At 41.3% G+C, this 24770-nt stretch overlaps 1 protein-coding gene across 1 annotated transcript in view; it reads left to right on the plus strand.

The window, feature by feature from the left end:
* The window catches only part of LOC114667531 (chemerin-like receptor 1), a 51889-nt gene extending 44650 nt beyond the window's left edge, over window positions 1–7239 (plus strand). Inside the window, exon 2 of the mRNA XM_051920520.1 lies at window positions 6012–7239. Coding sequence (XP_051776480.1) covers window positions 6012–7017 — 1006 coding nt within the window. The 3' untranslated portion in view covers window positions 7018–7239. The remainder of the gene's footprint in view (window positions 1–6011) is intronic.
* Window positions 7240–24770: the final 17531 nt, after the last annotated feature.

A 24770-nucleotide genomic window follows, 5' to 3' on the forward strand; every position in this document is an offset into this window, starting at 1 on the left:
TGGCCCAGTGTGGTTACGTCGGTCAGACTGACTGGTAGACTTGGCATACTGACATTCTAATGAAGAAGATTAACTGTGATGTTTAATGGGCACTGAAAGGGTTAAATGGCATCCGGCCACCCTAGTTGTCACAGTTTTGAGAAAAGGAAGACGAGTTTTGCACAGAACGACGAGTGTACCCTGCGGCTCAGATTGACTGGTGAAGTTGGCACATTCCTATACTCTGTCTAATGACTGGGATTAACTTTGATATTTAATGGGCACTGTAGAGGGTTGTGCAGCATTTTGCCACCCTTATTTTCATAGTTTTGTGACAAGACTGATGCCTTGGCATATCTTGGTATATCCAATGAAGAGGTTTCAAAGTGATGCTCAGTTGCCATTGTTATGGGGTAAATGGCACTGGACCACCCAAAGTTGAATAGCTTTGTGACAAGATGGATACCCTTTTAAAATTAGTTAAATTGTTCTCGACCCAACATGGTTACATGGGTCATATTGACAGGCAATGCTGGCACACTCATCCAATGAATGGGATTTATGTGATATCCAATTGGCATGGATAGAAGAAAGTAAAAGAAGAGAAATTCACAAATGCTGGCATCCTGTCCAGGGATTGTTCCTGCCTTGTGCTTTATGCTTCGCAGGATAGGCTCCAGCTTCCCTGAAACTCTGCTCAGGATAAAGTGGGTTTAGAAAATAGATGCATGAGTGGATAAACATGAAAATAAAAAACTAAATACTGTAAAGGATTACATTGAATTAGGCTTGCCTAGTTTTGCAAAAAGATAGATGCCTTTGTTAAATTGCAGTTGAACTTTGCCTGACCCAATGAGGGTACATGGATCAATAAATAAATAAAAGTACTGCGAAATGTGACAATAAATAAATAATAACAAAATGAAATGCAAGCATCAATAATCAAATGGCTCACGAAATTTACTTTTTCTTGCTTGTTTCTTTATGCATTTATTTTTTTGACACCGCACCTAAAAGATAACTGTCACTTTTACTCGTCAAAACTGAGAGGGCGGGCTTGAGTCAATACTGCTTGTGTTCTGATTGGTGAATCAGTCCCAGTGTGGACAAAGGCGCTCTGCTTGCCTAGGCAATCCTTCGGCTAGTGCGCATGCTCAAATTTATGACTATGCTTGTAGGATAGGCGGGCAAGAAAAAAAACGGACGGCACGGAGGGCTAATACCCTTAGGGACCTATAGGCAATTATGCCCCCCAAGGGGGCTATAAGACCCCAGCAACATCGAATCCAAGAAAGGCCCCCTGCATAAAAGTGTAGATGTGGAGAAACAGAAAGAGCGGACACTGCGTTAATAACGGCGATTTGACAGCTCAGAGGAGCTACGCGCCACCTTGCGGCCCAGTTTGAAAGTTCATCTCCATTTGCACTCACAGAGCCACTTGCAGCAGCGAGGGTTTTGCGGTCACCGTGTGGTCAAACAAAGCAGAGTTCCTGTCCCAGGGGGACAGTCCGTTCTAGTGAAAGAGGAATAAAGAGTCATTGCTCAAATGGTAGCCTCTTCTTCATTTAGTTCGCCGTTCTTTGACAAGGAGCACCTAACGCGTTGTTCTCGATGAGTTCGGCAATAACGTAAATGATTAGTATAGGAAAGGAGATGTGCGAGTAAACACTCAAGACGAGACACCCGACCTTACTGTGTTACAAGCAGATTAAAAGTGCGTGGCATAAGCATTCAAAATGAATGGGAACAAATGATGACGACAACACAAATATATATGATAGCATTCATTCAAAAAATCAAAGTAAAAGCAAATTTATTGTCATTGTCATTATGGGGTGTTGTGTGTAGAATTCTGAGGAAAAAAATGAATTTAATCAATTTTGGAATAAGGCTGTAACATAACAAAATGTGGAAAAAGTGATGCGCTGGGAATACTTTCTGGATGCACTGTAGATAGATAGATAGATAGATAGATAGATAGATAGATAGATCATCTCATTTTATTTCATTTTTTTTTTCAAATTAAACATTTACATTGACTTCTGACGGCTTTAACCAAGGCAACTTACGGCTTTCTTCTTTTTTATTGGAGCCCAGGCAGGTGAAGTTTCTTGCTCAGGGTGAGAAGGAACGCTGCCAAACTGTCACCTACTATTCATTTCGGATATAACCATGAAATGACTTTAATAAAAAGTCTTCGTCATTCTGGTCTCATCCTTATCTCGTGGAATCGACGTTTATTTTAATACCAGCGCGCGGGTGCATTCGGCTGCCATAAAGTCAACGGCTCCATCTTATGTCAATTTAGTAAAATAAGATGAGATGGATCTAATTTATCACGACCTTCCAAGCAGTGGTCAAACAAACGAGACGATTTAGTGTTCTGCACTTTTGGCATCAGGTGCGGCTTCTCGTGTCTTGTCTGCTTTGTCTTCACCGCTGCCATCCTCAAGTGAGCACGCTGAATTAAACACAGCCTGTAATCATTCGTCTTTTCTTTAATTGATTCTTTTATGATTGATATTACTCATGTATTTTAACTTTCGATATTTTCACATAGCGTGACATTGTGAAACCCACCGTATCCATCGGAGGGGCGCCAGGGCCACTGTCTATCCCGGCAGCACAGCGCGCAAGGCAGGAAACAAAGCGGCCGCCACTCACGAACGCGCACATACACAGACGAGGATGTTGAAACAAAATACAAAACATGTTAATAAATTATTATAACAGGTTATGACTGGATAAGTGGGGCAGCGCTGAACAGACCCCTGCACTCTTCATTGTTTTGTCGACTTCATTTTAGGCGTATTTGTAATTCTTACCCATAATGATAAAGTGCATCGTTTCAGAATAAAACTTTATTGTAAATCAAAACTAAAATCCCTCATTTCTTTACACTCTTAAAATGAAGAGGGCTTGTATTCTTTATTAAAATAAAATAAAATAAAATCTCCGTGAGCTGATATTACGCGTTTTTCTATAGCTAATACATTATTTTCTTTTAATAGAATAGCAATCAACCTCGGGGAATGTTGTCTTTATTCATCAACGTTAATATTACTCTTTTTATATACTTGAATGAATTTCGAGGGGTTTATGTAGTCGTGGAAACTGATTTATGTTTTTTTTTTTTGTTTGATTTTTTTAATACACTGATACATTTGTGTACTTTGCTCCTACAACAGAATTATTATTACAACAGAATTATTCTGTATATAAAAGACTCATGTTAAAATTCAACATTCATGGCTACTTGAATATACACTCAAACATTAAAAAAATCTGATTTATTTTTTATATGATTTTATTATACAATAAAAAATATATATTCATAAGAAATATTCTATTCAATTGTATTAAGATTTGGTTTTAGACATATTTAAGAAAATATGTTAGTTTAATTCATATATTTTAGTTCAACTAACAGGAAAATTGTTAATTAACTTAAGTGTAAAAAAGTATATTTTTTAAGTTGATCCAATTATTCATTTTTTTCACTGTACGAATATTTAGACCGTTTGCTGTGTTAATCCACATTGTGGTCCGGTGCATCCTGGTACTCAGCTTTTAAAAATAATTTATTTTACCTAAATTAATTATGTGATGAATAAATTCTTCAAAAATAATTTAATATAACCGTGTCTGCGTGGGTTTCCTCCGGGCGCTCCGGTTTCCTCCCAAAGTCCAAAGACATGCAGGTTAGGTGGATTGGCGATTCTACTATGGTCTTAGTGTGTGCTTGGTGTGTGGGTGTGTTTGTGTGTGTCCTGCGATGGGTTGGCACCCTGCCCAGGATTGGTTCTTGCCTTGTGCCCTGTGTTGGCTGGGATTGGCTCCAGCAGACCCCCGTGACCCTGTGTTCTGATTCAACGGGTTGGACAATGGATGGATGGATGGATAAAGTATTTTTTTTGTGATCAGATTTTTTTATTAATTACAAAAAGTACATACTGTATGTAAAGCCATTGAAATAAATACAGTAAAGAATGAGCTGGAGTTCAGAAAAGAATCCCGGCGAGGTCATCTGTGAAGCTTCGACGCCACCTTTTGTGTACACCGACCACGTGATGACGTGATGACGAACACCGCATTTCGAGCGCTGGCGGGCTCGTGAAACTGCTTTAAAAGCGAGGGGCAGAGAAAGTCAAAAAGCACCAACTCCCGTCGTGTTGTCCATCCCTTCTACCGCTTTATAAAAACTACCACAACAGAAAACGTGGTAATTTTAATATATTAAAAGACAAAAATAAATACAACTATTTGTAAGCACTAAAGCTATTAGATGTACATCTGCGCCACAACAACAACAACATGGAGTGCCTTTCAAAAATATTATTACATCACAAGGAGACCAATTAGGAACTGGACAACTGGGAGAAAAAAAAGAAAAACTGGTGGGAAAAACAGAAAGACACAGAGAGAACATGACAAGTGTACAAAGACAATAACCTGCAATGGAAACTCTCTATCTATCTATCTATCTATCTATCTATCTATCTATCTATCTATCTATCTATCTTATATAGTACCTTTCATGTCTATCTATCTATCTATCTATCTATCTATCTATCTATCTATCTATCTATCTATCTATCTATCTATCTATCTATCTATCTATCTATCTATCTATCTATCTATCTATCTCTCTATCTATCTATCTTATATAGTACCTTTCATGTCCAGCTATCTATCTATCTATCTATCTATCTATCTATCTATCTATCTATCTATCTATCTATCTATCTATCTATCTATCTATCTATCTATCTATCTATCTATCTATCTATCTATCTTATATAGTACCTTTCATGTCTATCTATCTATCTATCTATCTATCTATCTATCTATCTATCTATCTATCTATCTATCTTATATAGTACCTTTCATGTCCAGCTATCTATCTATCTATCTATCTATCTATCTATCTATCTATCTATCTATCTATCTATCTATCTATCTATCTATCTATCTATCTATCTATCTATCTATCTATCTTATATAGTACCTTTCATGTCCAGCTATCTATCTATCTATCTATCTATCTATCTATCTATCTATCTATCTATCTATCTATCTATCTATCTATCTATCTATCTATCTATCTATCTATCTATCTATCTATCTATCTTATATAGTACCTTTCATGTCCAGCTATCTATCTATCTATCTATCTATCTATCTATCTATCTATCTATCTATCTATCTATCTATCTATCTATCTATCTATCTATCTATCTATCTATCTATCTATCTATCTATCTATCTATCTATTATATATAGTGCCTTTCACTCTATCTATCTATCTATCTATCTATCTATCTATCTATCTATCTATCTATCTATCTATCTATCTATCTATCTATCTATCTATCTATCTATCTATCTATCTATCTATCTGATCCCACCGCTGCCTCCCTGAGTGCCTCTCTTTATCCGCCTGAGCTACAAGCGCACTTGCAGACAGCACATCCTCACCTCATGAGCGCCTTTGGATTGTCAAGTTCCGCTGTGATGCCCTATTTCTGTAATTGTAGTGTTATTGGCGTCTCTGTGTGCTCCATTCCTGAGATTTCTGCCTGTTTTAGTTGTTGTTGGTCTAAAGAGGGTTTGGTCTGAGACGTTACCCACATCTTGGAGTCTCATGATAAGACGTACGAGTTGAACGCAGAGCACAGTAGCACAATTACCATTTTTCAGTTGGATGTAAATGTTCATACAAAGTCTTTTACTGCTTCGTGGCACCCGGTTGTCTCACAGAAGTCATTTTGTTCGCTTCATTATATGTTGCTCCGGAGAAGGACTATTAAAAGGGCCTTTCATCGTGTTTACCAAAGAGTGAAATAAAAGCCTGAACAGGTGTCCAGATCGACACAAATGTGTTTGATGAAGGCTCGTTTTGTTTCCATGTTTGCTCGGCACACAAAGCTCTTCCTAATCACATCCGAAGCCTCACAAGGCAGGACATTTTCAAGTGGATCCCTCGCTGGACGCTCTGCCACTAAACCTCTGCTTTGCTTTTTTCTTTTCAGAATGAAGCCAAACAGCACAGCTCAACCCTCCAACTCGGTGGACATTGACAAAGTCATGGACATGGTGCTGGTGGTCCTGTACAGCATCACCATCATCTTGGGCATCACCGGGAATGGCGTAGTGATCTGGATCACGGGCTGCAAGGTGAAGAGGGTGGTCAACAATGTCTGGTTCCTCAACTTGGCTGTGGCCGATTTTATTTTCTGCCTCAGCCGCACCATCTCTCTCGCTAAAAACCTGTTTTATGACTACTGGCCCTTCGGGGAGTTCCTGTGCAAGTTCAACGGGTTCTTCAAGTACGCCAACATGTTTTGCAGCGTCTTCTTACTGGCCGTCATCAGCATGGACCGCTGCATTTCTGTGTTGTACCCCCTGAGTATCAAGGAGTGGCGCACATTGCGTTCTGCCTCCTTCATCAGCCTAATTGTCTGGGCCTTGGCCGTGAGCTTCAGCCTACCTTATTTCGTGTTTCGACAGACCTCTCTGGATCCATCCAATGGGAATCTTACCAAATGTTCTCTGGATATACCAGGGAGTGAGGATGGACGGCGGATCCAGCTTGTTCTCTATACCCTGAGGTTCCTCTGCGGCTTCATGGTTCCTTTCATCATCATCACCATCTGTTACATCCTCACAGCTTACAAGCTGAAGCAAACACGCTCCCCGAAGTACAGCAGGTCCTTGAAGCTCATCGCCGCCCTAGTGGCCGCCTTCTTCTTTTGCTGGGCCCCCTACCACGTTTTCTTGCTTGCCAAGATGGTCAAGAAGAAGTCGCCCGTGGTCAGGGTGGGCCTGCCATTATTCAAGGGCCTGGCCTACCTGAACAGCTGCATCAACCCCATCCTGTACTTCTTTATGGGAGTGAACTTCAAGAAAAAGCAGCTGGGCTGGAAGCTCTCATCCATCTTGAAGCGAGTCTTTGTGGACGACTGGGAACATTCTCAACGGACTATGAAGAAGGAGAGCAGCTCTCCGGCCAACACTTTGGAAAACACGGTCATCTAGAAATGATGCTGGTCGTCATGGATGGCCACGTCGAACCTCAATGACCTGTGGGAGCAATGGCCAGTGTGAATGTGCATCGATGGGACTGTGGGGATAAACCAAAGTGAAGGAGACGTCACACAAGCCTGATGTTCACAGACGCTTTATTTATTTGTTAAAATTCCAGACAAACTAGACGACTCCCAGAAAAGTGGAGCCATTTGTGCAGAGGCACATCCATTACTGTATACATTTGATTTGATTAAACCAAGAAGTATTACTCCGTACAAAGGGGAATCACCGGACACGTTCTAATTATTTGTTCAAAAAAGAATAAAAAAAAAAACTTCCCATCAGCCAGCACGAACAGATGGAGATTAATAAAATAAGAACTGAATTTGAAGGCCATGGCCATGATGAGCATCATCATTATTTACGATAATACGGAAAAGCTGTTTTCTATTTAAGGCGGTGCCATTTATATCTGTCTGCTTTATATTGCAAGGCTTCAGTCAGTTGCTGTGCCGTGAAAAAGTGTTTGCCCCCATTCAGAATCATTGTTTGGCATCAAACGTTTGGTAGGGCAGGATTTTCTTAGATGCCTTCCGACTACTCTGACGTTTACGTGACTTTCAGACCTGACCATGTCTGTCCTTGTTTTGCTTTTGCTAATGAAACATGTAAGTTCACACACCTCTCACATCACAAAGAATCAATCAAAATGGATTTCTGGTGCCTGGAGTGTCTTGTGTGGCTTCAGAATGTTGTGATTCTGTCACAAACTGGGAGTCCCAGACACTTAGGGTGAACTCATACTGGTACTTCGTTCTGTGATCGAACATGTTTGTCTACATGTAATCCCCACAAAGTCTTGTTTGACCAGTGTGATCGCTCTGTGCCGGGCCAACCATACCGTACCCGAGGACAGTTCAGTAGCATTCGGGAACAGTGTGAGTGATAAATGTGCCCGAGCATGGAAAACAGACAAGACGTCAACGATGCGACAAGTCAGATAGCGTGATTCTCTGCACTGGCAATCAGAAGGTTGCTGGTTTAAATTCTGTAAATGCCAGGAGTTACTCTACCCTTTTGGGCCCTCAACCTGCAATTGCTCCGTCCTGGGTAGGCCCTCCAACCTGCAAGGAACACTTGGGGGTTGGTGGGCAGAATTGGCCCTCCTGCCGCCATAAATAAACCTCTGTCTGTTCCATAACACCTGAACTAGTGTGGTGTAGTGCTGAGGTGTCACCCTTTACATGGCTGCACTCGGGTCCTAATCTGGGATCCTGAGGTGGTGGGTAGAAGGCGCCTGCTCCTAACCTCTCCTCCTCTTTCTCACCATTTTTAAAGGGAGTATATAAATAAGGCACTGTATGTCTGTAATTCTTAAGGTTCATAACTAACTTTTCATATTATTATTTTGTAATGTTAAAAAAAAAAAGTTAAGTGAAAATACTGTCCTGACTAAAGTGCCACCTGCACCTCACACGACAGCCCTGGCTGGGTACATTCAGATCTTCAACCAAAATCTAGTATTATATAAAAGACAGCTAGCCCGTGTATTTTAATGTCATTTATTGAATGAACCATTAGTTCTCCAGCAATAACCGGCATTGTGTGATAAAGTAATTGCCCCCTACTCGTCATTGTTGCTCCACTTCTTTTAGCTGCATTGACTGCCACCAAACCCTTTGCCCAATTCAGTCATTCATGTCACAGTGGATGTAGTGAGAAGTCAAGCAAAATGACCCCTAAAAAGATTACAATATGCAAGCTTTCGAGGCAAGTCAGGCCCCTTCTTCAGACAAGATGTAATACAGAGACTGGAGTTCCCTGTGTTTATATAGACACCAGGACAGATACAACATTGTGAGACATCTCAGATGCTAAAATTCATTTAGCAAGAGAGGAGACTAATGTATGGTCAAGATCTTTGGATAAGATAACTGTCCAACAAAGTCTTTTGAAGTTTCTGGTGAGTTTTTCAATACAATATGAGTCTGTAGTCAGGTTGTCTGTGTCAGTCCGAGAGATGCAAACAATCCTCATATCTGGCCATAAGACTGCTGTCTCTATTTACACTGTGTTGTAATGTGTTCAATTTTTAGCCTGAGTTTAACTTGCCATTCTCATCTCTCTTGCTGTGTTACCCATAAGCCCTGTGACTTTAAAGTCCCTCTCAAAATGTCCATGGCTGTTGAAGTGGGCTGCTGCAGGAACATCTGTGTTGCCCTGTTTAATGTGGAGGTCGCTGTGGAAATTCATTCTTTGGCGGAGTGTTTGTCCAGTTTCTCCCACAGAGAGTGTAGTGTCAGGACGTTTCATACAGACAATTAGGGATGATCTGCAAGATAATGATCCCTTCCTGCGATGTTCTAGTCGACAGTGTACTTTAACTACACGGTCTGTATTATAAATGTGAACACATGTTTGACAAATCTTTTCTGTAGGCAGGGAGATGTGCCATTTTCTGTTGATTCACTTAGGGAGCTTTGGACAATTAGTGGCTGCATGTTTGGCGGTTGTCTGTTTGCCAGGAGGGGAAGTTCTGGAAATCCATGTTTCAACGTTTTGTCCTTGTTTCGCATTGGCTCAACTTCTTTTATAATTTTTCAGGTTACAGGTGACAACAAGTGGAATGCTGTTCTTGCCGTCTTTGTTTTTATATTCCAGAAGGTGGTCTCTGGGTATGGCAGACACTCCTCTTATTTGAGTGTCTGCTGTTTTGGGGGTATAACCTTGTCTGAAGAAACCTTGGAGGAATTTCAGCCCAGTCATTGTTTCTGATCCGCTTTAATGCAGAAACTTTTAACTTTACTTAAAGAACAAAATGAAGACGAAACAAACTGAACAAAAGATCAAAACACTGACTGGGTGCAGCTGTAGCAGGGGCAGACATCTGATTTGCACTGGCAACTCAGTCTGCTTTCTCTCCCTGCCATACTAAAGAGCAGCTGTTGAGCAATGCAAGATTCACTTCCTTGTCATTCATCCATGTTGAAATCTGCCCCTATTTCTGAATCGGTATCCGTGGATGTCCCAAACTCTTGTCCTCACGTCTGTGGCTCACGACAGCCCCAGTAACCACAGCTTGCTGATCCCAGTGTATTCTGAGAATCGTTCCAGTGTTTGATTTGAAAACCAGTCCTGTGGATGCAGTGGTGCTTTTACAAAACAATCTTACAATTCTTCACACTTGTCCGAGGTTGCGGCTCACTAAAGTAAATGTGTGTGCAGAACTCGTAAAGTGCGCCCCCAGTCTGCTGTCTGCTGACACTTGCACTTCCACATCATCATACAGACAGTGAGTAATAGTTCTGCTGCGTTTCACTCAGCTGGTATGTTATGCCTTAGTTTTAATTATTCAATCTACATGTATTAAAGGCTCTGCTTCTGACGGATGATGTTTTTCATTTGCCTTTGAGTTTTATTTCATTCAAGTGGTAACGTCACACAATACACGACTCAAAGCCACATTTCACATTGACAGAATTTGGCATCGCAAAGTTTGGTGCAAGAAAATTCTGTTCCACACATAGCCTTGTATATGAGAGATGATAGGAAATGCACCAAATAACAGCAGACATATGTGATAAGATACAATAGTGATATGAAAAGAGCAGGATTACAGAATCAGACCCAACCTAGTGGGGGTCATAAACTTGGGTGGACCCATGCATTGATTTTCGGATGTTTCTGTCACCCACACCATTCATTTTATATTACACAGAATCTGAACCTTAACGTATCTGTTATGCACAACACTAGGGCTCAGGTAAAGAGAGCAGCCGCATCAGTGTGGCTCATGAATGGCCAGAAGATCAGAGCTCAGCAGATCTCATTGATCACAAATCGCACTTCCTCTGCTTTATTTCAGTCCGGAAGGCGGACTGTCTCATTGTCTGATTCAGAGTTGCACAATTCATTCCATTAGCTAAATTTATCTACTGAAAAAAAATGTACATAAAATAGCCCCATTAATTTGTAATGTTGGTGGAGCAAAGTGTGACAGAGAGGTGGCGCCACTGAGACCCAAACCCTCAATACAGCTGACAAACAGACAGTCATGGGTTCAAAATAGAGGCTGGTATTATAAAAAAAAATCACATAAGGGTTTCTCTAAGGCTCTACAAACATGAATAGAGACAATATTCTTCTTTCTTTCTTCATTCTATCTCTTCTCAAACCATCCACCTCCCACCAGTGAGTGTTGCCTTCCTTCCTCTCAACTTTGACACTCCGGAGGAGGCTGGATGGCTTCCTCTTATGTTGGACCCCAGAGCACTTCCAGTGCCAGGGCAAAGCCTGAAGGAAGCACTTCCCTAAAAGTCCCAAAATGTAGGGATTGTGAATCCCTGCAGCTCCCCCTGGCCGCAGCCATGGGATAATGCTGGGCAGACTATCGGCACTACAATTCCCATTATGCCCTGTAGGGTTCCAAATGGTTACCGTAGTCCTGGGATGCTGCCATCTAGTGGACATGGGATAAAAGCATACCAAATCAGGAGCTTTCCCCAACTGCTCTTTATCTTGTCGTCCCATCCAGGTAAAGGTCCCATACTCATCCTGGCCAAGATGCCAGATTATCCTGTTTGGCACTTACAAGTGCTTAGTGTTCCTTACTCACAGATCCTGTGATTTCAACTGAAACTCCATTCCCAGTTGTTGTCCTTGCACACTCTCCCCATATCTCAGTTGATGTTCCCTGTCCCTTTCCCAGATGAATGCCAGCTTATTTTAAGGAAAACTCCAGCCAATGACGATACTTACCCCTTGTGTTTTGTACAGATGGCCAAGAAAAATATTTAATCTCACATTTTCATGGAGAATGGAGATGAAAAACATTTATGATATAGTACATGTCAATGGTGACCAATGATGTACAAAAGCAATTGATTTGAAAATGTCCATAGGGGTTCAGGTTGAACGGTCGGGAGACAACGTCAGAGAGGTGAGATGGCATTGGTTTGGACGTGTGCAGAGGAGTGATGCTGAGTATAATGAGAGAAGGGTGCTAAGGATAGAGCTGCCAGGCAAGAGGAGAAGAGGAAGACCTAAGAGAATGTTTATGGATGTGGTGAGAGAGGACATGCAGGTGATGGGAGTGACAGAGCAAGATGACGAGGACAGGAAGAGATGGAAACAGATGATCAGCTGTGGCAACCCCTAACGGGAGCAGCCGAAAGAAGAAGATGATTTTTATATATATATATATATATATATATATATATATATATATATATATATATATATATATATATATATTTGTAGCTGGAGATCCACAAAGGGACAAAATTAATCACATATCATAAAGTAGTTTTTATTCCTGAGGCTTTCAGCCCCTGCCAGGAGCCGTCATCAGAGGATAATGACTAGACATACAAGAATCGAAGGCAATATATAGCAAAATAAGGCGTGTGTGTTTAAGGTAATGAGGTGGGGTTGGGAGGGGTATTGGTCATAATGTTTTATTTATTATGAATATGTTCTTCTTAAGTTTGCATATGCTGGGTTCATGTCCAAATGTCTGTTAATGGCATTTTTGTCTGAAAGCTCAGGAATAAAAAACTACTTTATGATATGTTATTCATTTTTTCCCTTTGTGGATCTCCAGCTACAAATATGCAAACCGTATCACAGACCTTCGCTTTTATATAAATGTGTACATGTGGAAGTGTGTGTGTGTGTGTGTGTGTCTGTCCGGTCCGGAAGTGAGAGGTTGGTGGAGTCGGGGTAAGCGCTCCACCTCTGAAGAAACAGAAACTCGCTTAAGCGAATACACAAGTGAGGCGAGCACATCGGCAAAACAAAACCTTGGAAGAAACAGACACTCGCTTAGCCGCTTAATACACATGCAAGGCGAGCACAACTGGAGCAGCAGAAAGAAGAAGATGATATATATACTATGTGACACACTATGTGACTCTTCAATTCCACCCGGGGGGGTAAATGTTAAAATTATACAAAGTTATTGTCTGTCTGTATACCTGCATTGTTATCACTCTTTAATTTAATAGTGTTCTTTATCAGTATGCTGCTGCTGGAGTATGTGAATTTCCCCTTGGGATTAATAAAGTATCTATCTATCTATCTATCTATCTATCTATCTATCTATCTATCTATCTATCTATCTATCTATCTATCTATCTATCTATCTAACAATGATGAGGCAAAGACATCGTAAAGGTTTGGGCAGCCACCCGTATATTGTTCCACAGCTGAAAAATAGGTTTAAATATGAAGACAGATGTTCACTGATCTGAGTCCAAAACAGAACTCCCTGTATGGAGGAAAGATGGCGACTTTAAAGGCCAGTACAGGAAGTGACATCATCTTTGGGTGCAAAACCAGAAGTGGTGACTTCAGGACTGGAAGTGACATCATCAAAGGTGCCGGGACTGGAAGTGACATCTTCAGAGGTGCCAGAACCTGGCAGGATTTCCCAAGAATGGTCTGCAAGGAACTGAGAGAGCCAGTCAGTGCACCCTACCGCCCCCTGGTTTGTTGTAGAATTACAATTACTCAGGCCTTTTAGCTGCCTCCTACTCGCACGTGTGTGACTATATATATATATATATAGTGGAAACCAGGGGCACTCCAGCTGCCCCAACCCTGACACAGGCAGGCAGAGACACGAGTTCCAGCACAGCCTACATTTATTTACTAACGGGGAAGCCAGTCTCCCTCTCTCTCCTCAACAGCACGGTACACGGAGCATCAAACATACAGTCCCTTCTGTCTTCTTCTTCTTCTCTCCTTTCTGCCTCCACTCCTCCACAGTCAAACTTCGTTCCTCTTCCTCATGACTCTGGCTCAGCTTCTTCTATGCTGGCCCTGGGAGTGTTCCGGGTGGCCCGTTAATCAGGCCTGGAATCACCCCCAAAAGTGGGGAAAGCCCAACGTAGGGCTCTGGTGGCCCCCACAGAACTCAACCGGGCTGTACCAAACTCCTGCTCCCAGCCTGCCCCTTGGGAATCCCTGGTGCCACAGCCCCACCTGGAAGGCTGCGCTCTAGCATCTCTTGGGAGGTAGTGTCTTGTATATGCTCTGTCCCAGTTCCAGGTGGTGTCCCGGCAAGTTAATGCCCGTGGCCACCCGTCACACTGTGTACAGAAGATTTCCTTTACAGGTCCTTCCATCCAGCTATAATAGATAATATATAATATATAATAGGTATAATATATCATTTTCATTTCATATATCATACATATACAGTATATCATTTTCTGACAGGTAAGTGTCTTTGATTTAAGCTGTTCCCAAATGTTGGACATGCACAAAATGACAATTTCTGGTTAAATCACTAAATCCACGGTGTGCCTTTCCACACTCTCTAATTTCCCTTCACCGTTCACATCACAAACATCACACCATAGCATAACACACACAACATCACATCCTGGGGTAGACATCTGGAGCCTATCCCAGCAACCATCGAGTGCAAGGCAGGAACAACCCCTAGACAGGAGGCCAGTCCATCACAGGGCACACACACACACACACACATACACACACATCCGGGGCCAGTTTAGCAGCACCAGTCCACCTAACCTGCCTGCCTTTTGAGGAAACTGGAGCACCTGGAGAAGAACATGCAAATTCCATGCAGGGAGAACTCGGGACATGAACCCTGGTCTCCTTACGGTGAGGAAGCAGCAATGCCACTGTGCTACCGAGTGATTACAGACACATAAACCTCTTATACAGATAAAAAAATAGAGTATGATAATAAACAAAAGTTTCAAACTGCTTCCTGTGGCAACTTCACAAGCATTTTGGAAAGTTTTTAGACGTTTTTGAATCTCACATGAGGCCAACTGCACATTAAGTGCACATCGCTCATCTCTGTTTAGGCTACTTGTGGTCAGTCTTGGTCGCGTCACTAAGACAAGACGGGGCTGTGCCATTAATAAACACAAACCTTGAGGCTTCTTCCTGGAGCAGCTGAGTCTCGTAAAGTTGAACCAGTAAACAGCTCAAGTCTTTTCAGTTGGATTATTTACTTTGGCAAAAAACGTAATAAACGTAAGAAGCTTTAGTGATATGCAGTACATGCTGTGTCTGAGTTTATTTGAAGGAGATTGATAAACAAACCTCCTGACAAGCTGTAAAAATAAAGAAGAGCGAGGGAAATGTCAGCTTAGCGTAACATTCAGGTGCGCTCGGCGTCTCGCTCAGCTGGTTTGAATGTTGGAGCGTTTTGTAAATTTCTTGTCAATTCATATAGCAGCTTGTGCAGTATGTCTGCAGTGGAAGGGTGATGTACCCTGTTAGCTATTATGGATGTAATTAGAAATCAAGCAGAATGACCCCTCTTATTGGATAACTGAACTGATTACAACATGCAAGCTTTGGAGGCAACTGAGGCCTCTTCTTCAGGCAGGATGTAGAAAGCAAGATGACGAAGGGACCTGAGTTGCTCCTTTCATATTGTAATCTGTTCAGTTAGCCATCAAAGCAGGAGACAGAGCTGGAGGTGGCAGAAATAAAGATGTTAAGGTTTGCATTGCTATGAGACCTAACTTAATCTGTACACGTTATTTAGACACAACTTAAAATTTGACTACATGCTTAGAAATAAAATTTAATGACAAATATAAATTTAGTAACAAGGCTTACACGTTATTAGAGTACATGTCAAATGTCAATGCAATGTCCAAGTGCCAGTCCCCTAGTAGCCCAGGAGCTTACACAGTTCGCTGCTTTTAGCAGCCACATCATCAGCAATACTGTTAGTGTCAAGTTTGGCTCTGATGCTTTTCTTCACCGACGTCAACACGAACACCTCAAGATGTTCTTGCGTCATTGTGCTTCTCAGGCGGCTTTTGATTCTCTTCAATGCAGAGACTGATCTTTCACACGGCACTGGCGACACAGGCAGCGTTCGCAGGAGCTTGTAGGCAAACCGAATGCTCTTGTAAGCCTCAGTTAAGAAGTTTAACTGGAGTAGCACCTTGGAGCAGCAGAGAGGATCATCTTTACAAGACTTGCAAGTTGACACAGTTGTCCCATCTTGTTCACAGTCTCTGTCGTCATCATCCTCCACAGTATAAGCGTCTGCTACTGATTGTTTAAGTGTTGACCACTGCTGTCCAAAGCTTTGCAGTTCTGTTCGTAGTTGTTCAGCACTAACGCTATCATCAAATCTGAGCAAATGTCTATGCAGCTCTTCCATAAATGTTCTGTCCTAATATGAAAAATTCCTATCCTGTGCTTTATAACTTTATTTCATTGCAGCTGAAAACCACTAATTATCGCTCATGCTGATGACCAGAGAACAATAAAATGCATAATCCATCCATCCATGTTCCAACCCGCTGAATCCAAACACAGGGTCACGGGGGTCTGCTGTAGCCAATCCCAACCAACACAGGGCACAAGGCAGGAAACAATCCTGGGCAGGGTGCTAACCCACCGCAGAAAATGCATAATACATAATCTATACTAATCATTAGTACCAAATTTAAATACTAGATATGAGATCAAATAAATTGCAATAATGTATATGCTAACTGAAATGCATTGAAACAGAAATCGGCAAAAGGCAGTTTTGACCAAATTTTTCGCTGCAACGTTGTGTACTGACAACTAAAACAACTTGATGATGTAATGTGGTATATTATATTGAACTATAGAAATCGCAGTACCGAGAAGTATAGAAAAGGGCAGAAGGAGTTGCATTGCGTCTTTGTGGACTTGGAGAAAGCAAATGACAGAGTGACAAGAGAGGAGTTGTGGTATTGTATGAGGAAGTCGGGAGTGGCAGAGAAGTACATAAGAGTGGTACAGGATATGAATGAGGGAAGTGTGACCATGGTGAGGTCTGTGGTAGGAGTGATGGAGGTGGGATCACATCAGGGATCGGCTCTGAGCCCTTTCTTATTTGCAATGCTGATGGACAGGTTGACAGACGAGATTAGACAGGAGTCCCCGTGGACTATGATGTTTGCTGATGACATTGTGATCTGTAGTTAAAGAAAGGAGCAGGTTGAGGAGACCCTGGAGAGGTGGAGATATGAGAGAAGAGGATGAAGATCAGTAGGAACAAGACACAATACATGTGTGTGAATGAGAGGGAGGTCAGTGGAATGGTGAGGATGAGGGAGTAGAGTTGGCGAAGGTGGATGAGTTTAAATACTTGGGATCAACAGTGCAGAGTAATGGGAAGTGTGGAAGAGAAGTGAAGAAGAGAGTGCAGGCAGGGTGGAATGGATGGAGAAGAGTGTCAGGAGTGATTTGTGACAGACAGGTATCAACAAAAGTGAAAGGGAATGTCTACAGAACGGTAGTGAGATCAGCTGCGTCATATGAGTTGGCAAAGGAGACAGAGGTGGAGGTGACAGAGTTAAAGATGCTAAGATCTGCATTGGGTGTGACGAGGATGGACAGGATTAGAAATGAGGACATTAGAGGGTCAGTTCAGGTTGGACAGTTGGGAGACAAAGTCAGGGAGACGAGATTGCATTGGTTTGGACATGTGCAGAGGAGAGATGCTGAGTATAATGAGAGAAGGGTGCTAAGGATAGAGCTGCCAGGCAAGAGGAGAAGAGGAAGGCCTAAGAGAAGGTTTATGGATGTGGTGAGAGAGGACATGCAGGTGATGGGGGTGACAGAACAAGATGCAGAGGACAGAAAGATATGGAAGAAGATGATCTGCTGTGGCAACCCCTAACAGGAGCAGCTGAAAGAAGAAGAAGATAAATCGCAGTACCGGACAAATAATGTTTAGTAGTTTAGAAAATTAATTTTAATGTCAAATAGTAACCAGTACATAAAATTTATATCATGACCAGACCAGAGTCCGCGGCCCACTGGACATTGCCCAAATGCTCTAATGGCCAGTCCGCTCCTGTATCCAGGTGCAACATTAAAGGGGCCGCCTCACTCCATTCGGGGATCCAGAATCAGGAGGCAAAGGACCAAGCTTGTGAGTAGAGGAATGAGGCTGGCAGAGAAGAAGAAAGACAAAGGAATAGAGAGAAAAGGACTGAGCTGTGATTGTTTGTGACTGTGCACACTGCTGTGTAGAGAAACAAAAGAGAAATAAATGTGTGCTTTGGGACTCGTGTCTGCGTCTCTGTCTGTATCCTGGCTGATCGGCACACCATGTAGAAACGCTAGTGTGGACGAGGATTCTCTTTGTTTAGAACTCCATTTTTTAAATTAAATGTCTAAATGTTTTTCACCTGATTGTTTGAAAAGCTGGCCAACGCACAGTAAATGCGTGCCAAGTAATCGAAGATGGGAAGGCAATGGTCGATGCTGGTAATTGCTTGACTTAACAAAACGTTATAACATCTGTCCAGTATTGAAAAAGAAAAACAAACGGTACAGAAGACCCTCATCAGAAAACAAGGCACAAGAGGATGTGCTGGCCAATCTGGGGGCCTGAATATACTCTTAGATAAATAGAAACAGTCAAATCAGGATGTCTGATGCCATTTGAAACTGCAGATAGAAGCAGTTGAGCTTCTGGGACAGCGAAAAGAAGAAACTCTCTTTTCCTCTTTTTCATAATGAAAACTAGATTTATTTTGCTTACAGTACTGAAACAGCAAATATAAAACAATTGTGGCCAGATAGTCAATTAACATGCCATATGTGTTTCCATATGAGGACCATTTGTGTTTACCGTTTTTCACTTTAATTCTTACCATTTTAATCAGAGTTGTGCTGGTGCGGCATATTCAGTACTTAACTTCAAGTTAAGCTGCATATCGGAAACCTGACATTCGACTGTAAAGAACAAGCCACCCAGTCAGTCAGTCAGTCAGTCATTTTCAAACCCGCTATATCCTAGCACAGGATCACGGGGTTGTCCATGTCTTTGGACCGTCGGAGGAAACCGGAGCACCGAGAGGAAACCCAGTCCACACAGGGAGGACCCGGTAAGCGAACCCAGGTCTCCTTTCTGCGAGGCAGCAGCGCTACCACTGCGCCACCATGCTGCCCACAAGCCACCCATTTCAGGCCTAAAAGAACCACTTGAGTGTCCGCCTGCTTTTGTGTAATCAGACGTGCAGATGTTCAGTTTCACTGTCCCCTGCTGAATTGGAAGTTGCTTGGATACATTTTTCCATCTGCTCATTTTTTCCATTGTAATATCTTGAGTTATGAAGGATTATATGCATAGCATAGAGCGCTTTTCCTGTTTATTTCAAGTTTAATTTACAAATGCAGAGCTCTGTATTCTGTTGCATGAAGTTCTCCCCTTTCTGTTTTAACAAATTTTGGTAAGTTAATCGCTTCAGATCTTCAACCAAAATCTAATTTTTGATGAAGTGTGAACAGATAACATTTTTTACAATATATGAACAAAGCTGCCCAACTCTAGCTGGCATTGTGTGAAAAAGTAATTGCCCCCTGGTTAAACCAATCTATGTATTATAGTTCCTTTCATTATCTATAATAATTAATAATTTTAATAATTTTTTTGCATTTATATAGCGCTTTTCTCACTACTCAAAGCGCTTAGCAATTGCAGGTTAAGGGCCTTGCTTAAGGGCCCAACAGAGCAGAGTCCTTTTGGCATTTACGGGATTCGAACCGGCAACCTTCCGATTGCCAGTGCAGATCCCTAGCCTCAGAGCCACCACTCCGCCATCTATGCTTATACTATCCTTGTAGAGGGGCATTTTGGTGGCAGCATCATGCTGTGGGTGTCTGGTCAGAACTGAGAGCCAAATAGAGAAAGGTCCATGAAAAAAATCTTCTCCAGAGGGCACATCATCTCAGACTGCAGGCAACATGACAATGACTTGCAGTATAAAGCCAAGACAACGCTGGAGTGGTGTCCATAGGATGACCAGACTTCCCATTTTTTTCTGGTACAGTCTAGTTTTAATGCATTGCATCCCAGAATATAACCAAATGTCCCATTTTTCCTGTTTTTAATCATCCAAGACTCCAAGCCTCCCACCCTTTGATATAAAGTACTTCTATAAAAGACACACAAAACTTCCCACGCTTCGATCTCACCCGCGTCTACCACACTCACTGGAATAATGAGTTGTGTCCCGTTTTGGAGCAATGAAACATCTGGTCAGCCTGCTCAAAGAACACGTGTGGAGAGACCTGAAGATGGTAGTTTAGTCCCGATCTCCCCTTCCAGTCTAATGGAGCTTTAGAAAATCTCTCAGAAGGAATGAAAGAAACTGCCCAAATTCAGGTGTGCAAAGCTTGTAGAGACTTACCAAGAAGACTCAACGCTGGAATGGCTGTCAAGGGGGCTTCTACAAAGTAGAAAATTAAGGGTCTCGATACTTTTCTGAAAGAGATATTTCAGTTTTGGATTTTTAATAAATTTGAAAACCTTTCTGAAAACAGTTTCTCACTTTGTCATTATAGGTTATTGAGTGTAGATTAATGGGGAAAATGACAGATGTCTCTATTTAAAATAAATCTTCAACATCATAAAATGTGCAGAAAGTGAAGGGGTCTGAATACTTTATGAATCGACTTTAAGAATTCCTCCGTCATTCACTATCATGATGGCTACTTTAGAATGCTGAGATGTAGAAGTTTGTCTACTATTTTAACCGAATTGCAAACAATTAAACCATGCATCACTTTAAAGAGCCCAGCATTTAAGGTCCAAGGTGCAACAGAATGGCTGAGACTGCACCTGTGCACACCTGATTGGCGAGAACATTAAAGTAACCAGGAGAACCTGCAAAGACGCTGCACACACACACACACACACACACACACACACACATACACACAACTTTTCTTTCTGCTTAAGAAAATTATTAGATTTCAGATACTTGTAATGGTGATATTTGTGACTAATTTCCAGAGATGCAGTACAATACTTGTCCATGTCTGATCAATTTCAGGGATTAATATAGCGTACCAAGCACCAAATAGATAGATAGATAGATAGATAGATAGATAGATAGATAGATAGATAGATAGATAGATAGATAGATAGATAGATGTGCAAGGCACGATATGATAGATAATAATAGTAATAACAATAATAATAATCCATTACATTTATATAGCGCATTTCTCAGATAGATAGATAGATAGATAGATAGATAGATAGATAGATAGATAGATAGATAGATAGATAAGTGCATTACTGAGTCACATTTGCCACTTATTTAATTTCTGGACAACAGCGCCATCTGCTGGTCCATTGTCTGATTAGTTGCATAGGGACATCACCGACACTTAATCTCATTTCTATTTGTGTGTAAAGGTCCGCTCCTATTGAAGGATATAAAGAAATATATTTATGCAATAAATTATTAGAAATCGTGATATAATGGAATAACCGAAGTAGTAACAAAATACAAGCTACTTATTAGGCAGGTGACTCACTGACCACATTGGATTACTTCGTCTGCAAGCAGAACATGAACGCTTCACTTATGATTATCTACTGTATAGGCTTCAGTCATGACATTGTGTATTCAAAGGGATTTACTAGAAGAACCTTTTTGCTTTTATATAATATTACTCACTGCTGTAGGGGAGTTTTCTAAAGCTTTAATTCATTTGTAATTAACGTGTGGGCAGATTAAACGTTTTCCATGGCAGTCACAGGGAGTTTCTGACTACTTTTATTACAGGCTTAACTGCCTAACAAATAATAACAAATGTAAACAGTAATAATTGTAATATGTTTAAACCTGCCGCTACATTTCATTTGTTTTTTGTGAGAGGAAATTAACTTGCTCTTTTTATTACCAATTTCAATAATGTTCTAACTAAAAGGATCGTGAGGTTGTACCAAGGATCAAAAGAAGAGTATAAATGTTGAAGTAACCAGGCAGTAAATAAGACAGAAATCGAAGTTTAAGTCAGAAGTTTGTAGATCTAAATGCGTTTTTTTTTTCTGCTCTTCCCCTATGCTGGGGTCTTGCGTTTGACTTTTAAAGCGTACCGTTTGTCCTTCCGCAGCCACCGTAGCTCAGCCTCGCGTACCCGCGCTTAGCGGGCTTTTAAAACAGCGCGAAAGTCGAGCCGCGAACCAAACTTCAGACGCGAGGAGGTGAGCTGGTGGCATCGCCAGTCTGTGAATCCGAGGCAACTTAATTCGTCGAGTGTTTATTCATTTATTCGTATTTGAACAGAAGGATGTCTAAAATAAATTTTCGCTGAAGCTTCAAGCCGAACAAGAAGGCTATTCGCTATCAAATCTTCCAAGATTTCCAGAGGTCAGATTTTTGTTTATGTTTGTGAACGCTTTAAATGGTCCATCACAAGGCGCGGCTTTAACAGGTCATTTGCAGTGTTATATTGGTCGCAATCGATTTTTTTTTGCTGTTTAATATTCTTTTGTTTCTGTTTTCTCTTTCTTAATTTGCTGTTGCTGTTGTATTTTATTGTGACGGTTCAGGAGGGCAATGAAGAGCTAAATGTACTTCTTTAATATTATTGTAGCTGCGTTTCTTCAAGGTTTTTAAAATGGTAGAGATACTGAGATGGAATTTTATAATACAAAAAAGGCTAATTTTTATGGTGTTACTGGGTTTGATATCAATTCTTTACATTAGTTATTAGGACAGTGAAACTGTCATCTAGCACAGCGCCTTCAGAAGACATTCAGACCCCTTCACGTTTTAAACATTTCGTTTTGTTGCTTTAGTCTGATGCTAAAATCACTCACATTTTTTCTTCCTTAATCACATCACACAATACTTCAGTATGACAAAGCGAAAAGAGGAATTTAGATTTTATTTGCAAATTTTATAAATATCACAAGTGTAACGCAGAAAGCTGAATGTGTGTGTGCTAATTAATCCACACTGTGGAGTCCTGTCTCGGCTAAATTCCGCACTGATTCCCTATTTGTACAGGCAATGTGCCATTCTAGGATTTAGCTGGTGCCCCCACCCAGGGTAACACCTGTTACCTTTCCTGCCTGTCTCCGGACCGTGGTCGGGGTGACGCAGGGGAGCTTCTCCTTCCTCGTGTTCAGTGGTGTGAAGCTCCAGGGCCAGAGCAACGTGCTCTGGGGTAAAACCCTGGCCCTGAGTTCCCTTGTCCTAATTTTCAGCAAGGAGCGACACAGAAGGCTTGAAGGCTCCATAGTTAACTTTATTAAAAATACTTATTAGGTGCTTGTTTCAAGTTGACAGAGACCAACACTAAGAGAGAGTCCCGCTACAAGCCAACACAACACAAAAACTTCCTCATTTTCATCAATATTCAAAACTCCACCCCTCAAACACCAATAACTCCACCCACATTCAGTATGATCGGGATGTCAGGCTGCTATTTTAAGCTCTGATCCCAACACACCGCGTTCCTGTTAGTTTAGCAGAAAGTGCACTTTGAGGCTGCTCTCCTGGAATTTATTCTCTATTTGGTTTCTCTTAATTTTCTATTGTAGACTTTGGGTGATTAAGCAGTTGGCAGTGCTGTGTCACAATGTCAGTGTCCTGGGCTCCGGTCCCATCTCAATTCCTGGCTGTGTGGCTTTTGTATGTTCTCCCTGTCTCCATCTGCATTTTCTGTAGGTAACTCAGTTGCGTCCCACATCTCAGACATGTAGAGTTTAGGTTGCTTGACTCAAAATTGATACCATAAGATTTGTGTGTGTGTGTGTGTGTGTGTGTGTGTGTGTGTGTGTGTGTGTGTGTGTGTGTTTGTGCATGTGCGCCATGTGGTGGACTGGCCTCTTTTCCAGGGTTGTCTTCTCGTTGCTAATTTGCTGTTGTGTTTAATTGTAATGGCTCAGGAGAATAGAGATGGGGATCTGAATATACTTACATAATATTATTTAGCTACATTTCTTCAAGGTTTTTAAAATTGTACAGATACTGAGTTGGAATTTTATAATACAAAAAGGGTTAATTTCTTATCATATTTGTGGGTTTGATATCAATTCTTTATGTTATGAGAACTGTGAAACTGTCATCTAGCATAGCACCATCAGAAAATATTCAGACCCCTTCACTTTTTACACATTTCATTTTGTTGCTTTAGTCTTATACTAAAATCACTCACATTATTTTTTCCTTAATCACATCACGCAATACCCCAGTATGACAAAGTGAAAAGAGGAATTTAGATTTTTTTTGTAAATTTTATAAATATCACAAAAGTGTAACGCACAAAGCTGAATGTGTGTCTGCCCGGCACACAAATCCACACTGTAGAGTCCTGTCTCAGCTAAATTCTGCACATATTCCCTATTTGTACAGGCAATGTACCATTCTGGGATTTAGTTGGTGTCCCCACCCAGGGTAACACCGGGTACCACTGTTAGTTTAGCAGAAAGTGCACTTTGAGGCTGCTCTCCTGGAATTTATTTTCTATTTGTTTTCTCCTAATTTTCTGTTGTAGACTTTGGGTGATTAAGTAGTTGGAACTGCTGTGTTACAATGTCAGAGTACTGGGCTCCAGTCCCATCTCAGTTCCTGGCTATGTGGCTTTTGTACATTCTCCCTGTCTCCATGTGCATTTTCTGTAGGCAGCTCAGTTGTGTCCCACATCTCAGACATGTACAGTTTAGGTTGCTTGACTCAAAATTGATACCATAGAGCAAGGTTTGGGTTTGTGTGTGTGTGTGTGCGCGCCATATGGCGCACTGGCCTCTTTTCCAGTGTTGTCTTCTCGTTGCTAATTTGCTGTTGTATTTTATTGTGACGGCGCAGGAGAATGGAGATGGGGATCTGAATATACTTACATATTATTATTTTAGCTGCATTTCTTCAAGGTTTTTAAAATTTTACAGCTACTGAGATAGAATCTTATAATGCACAAAACAGTTTCTTTGTTATGATATTTCTGGGTCCTACCCAATGGTGCTAGTATGT

The sequence above is a fragment of the Erpetoichthys calabaricus genome, chromosome 17 (assembly GCF_900747795.2).
Source record: "Erpetoichthys calabaricus chromosome 17, fErpCal1.3, whole genome shotgun sequence".
In the NCBI taxonomy this organism is placed as follows: domain Eukaryota; kingdom Metazoa; phylum Chordata; class Cladistia; order Polypteriformes; family Polypteridae; genus Erpetoichthys; species Erpetoichthys calabaricus.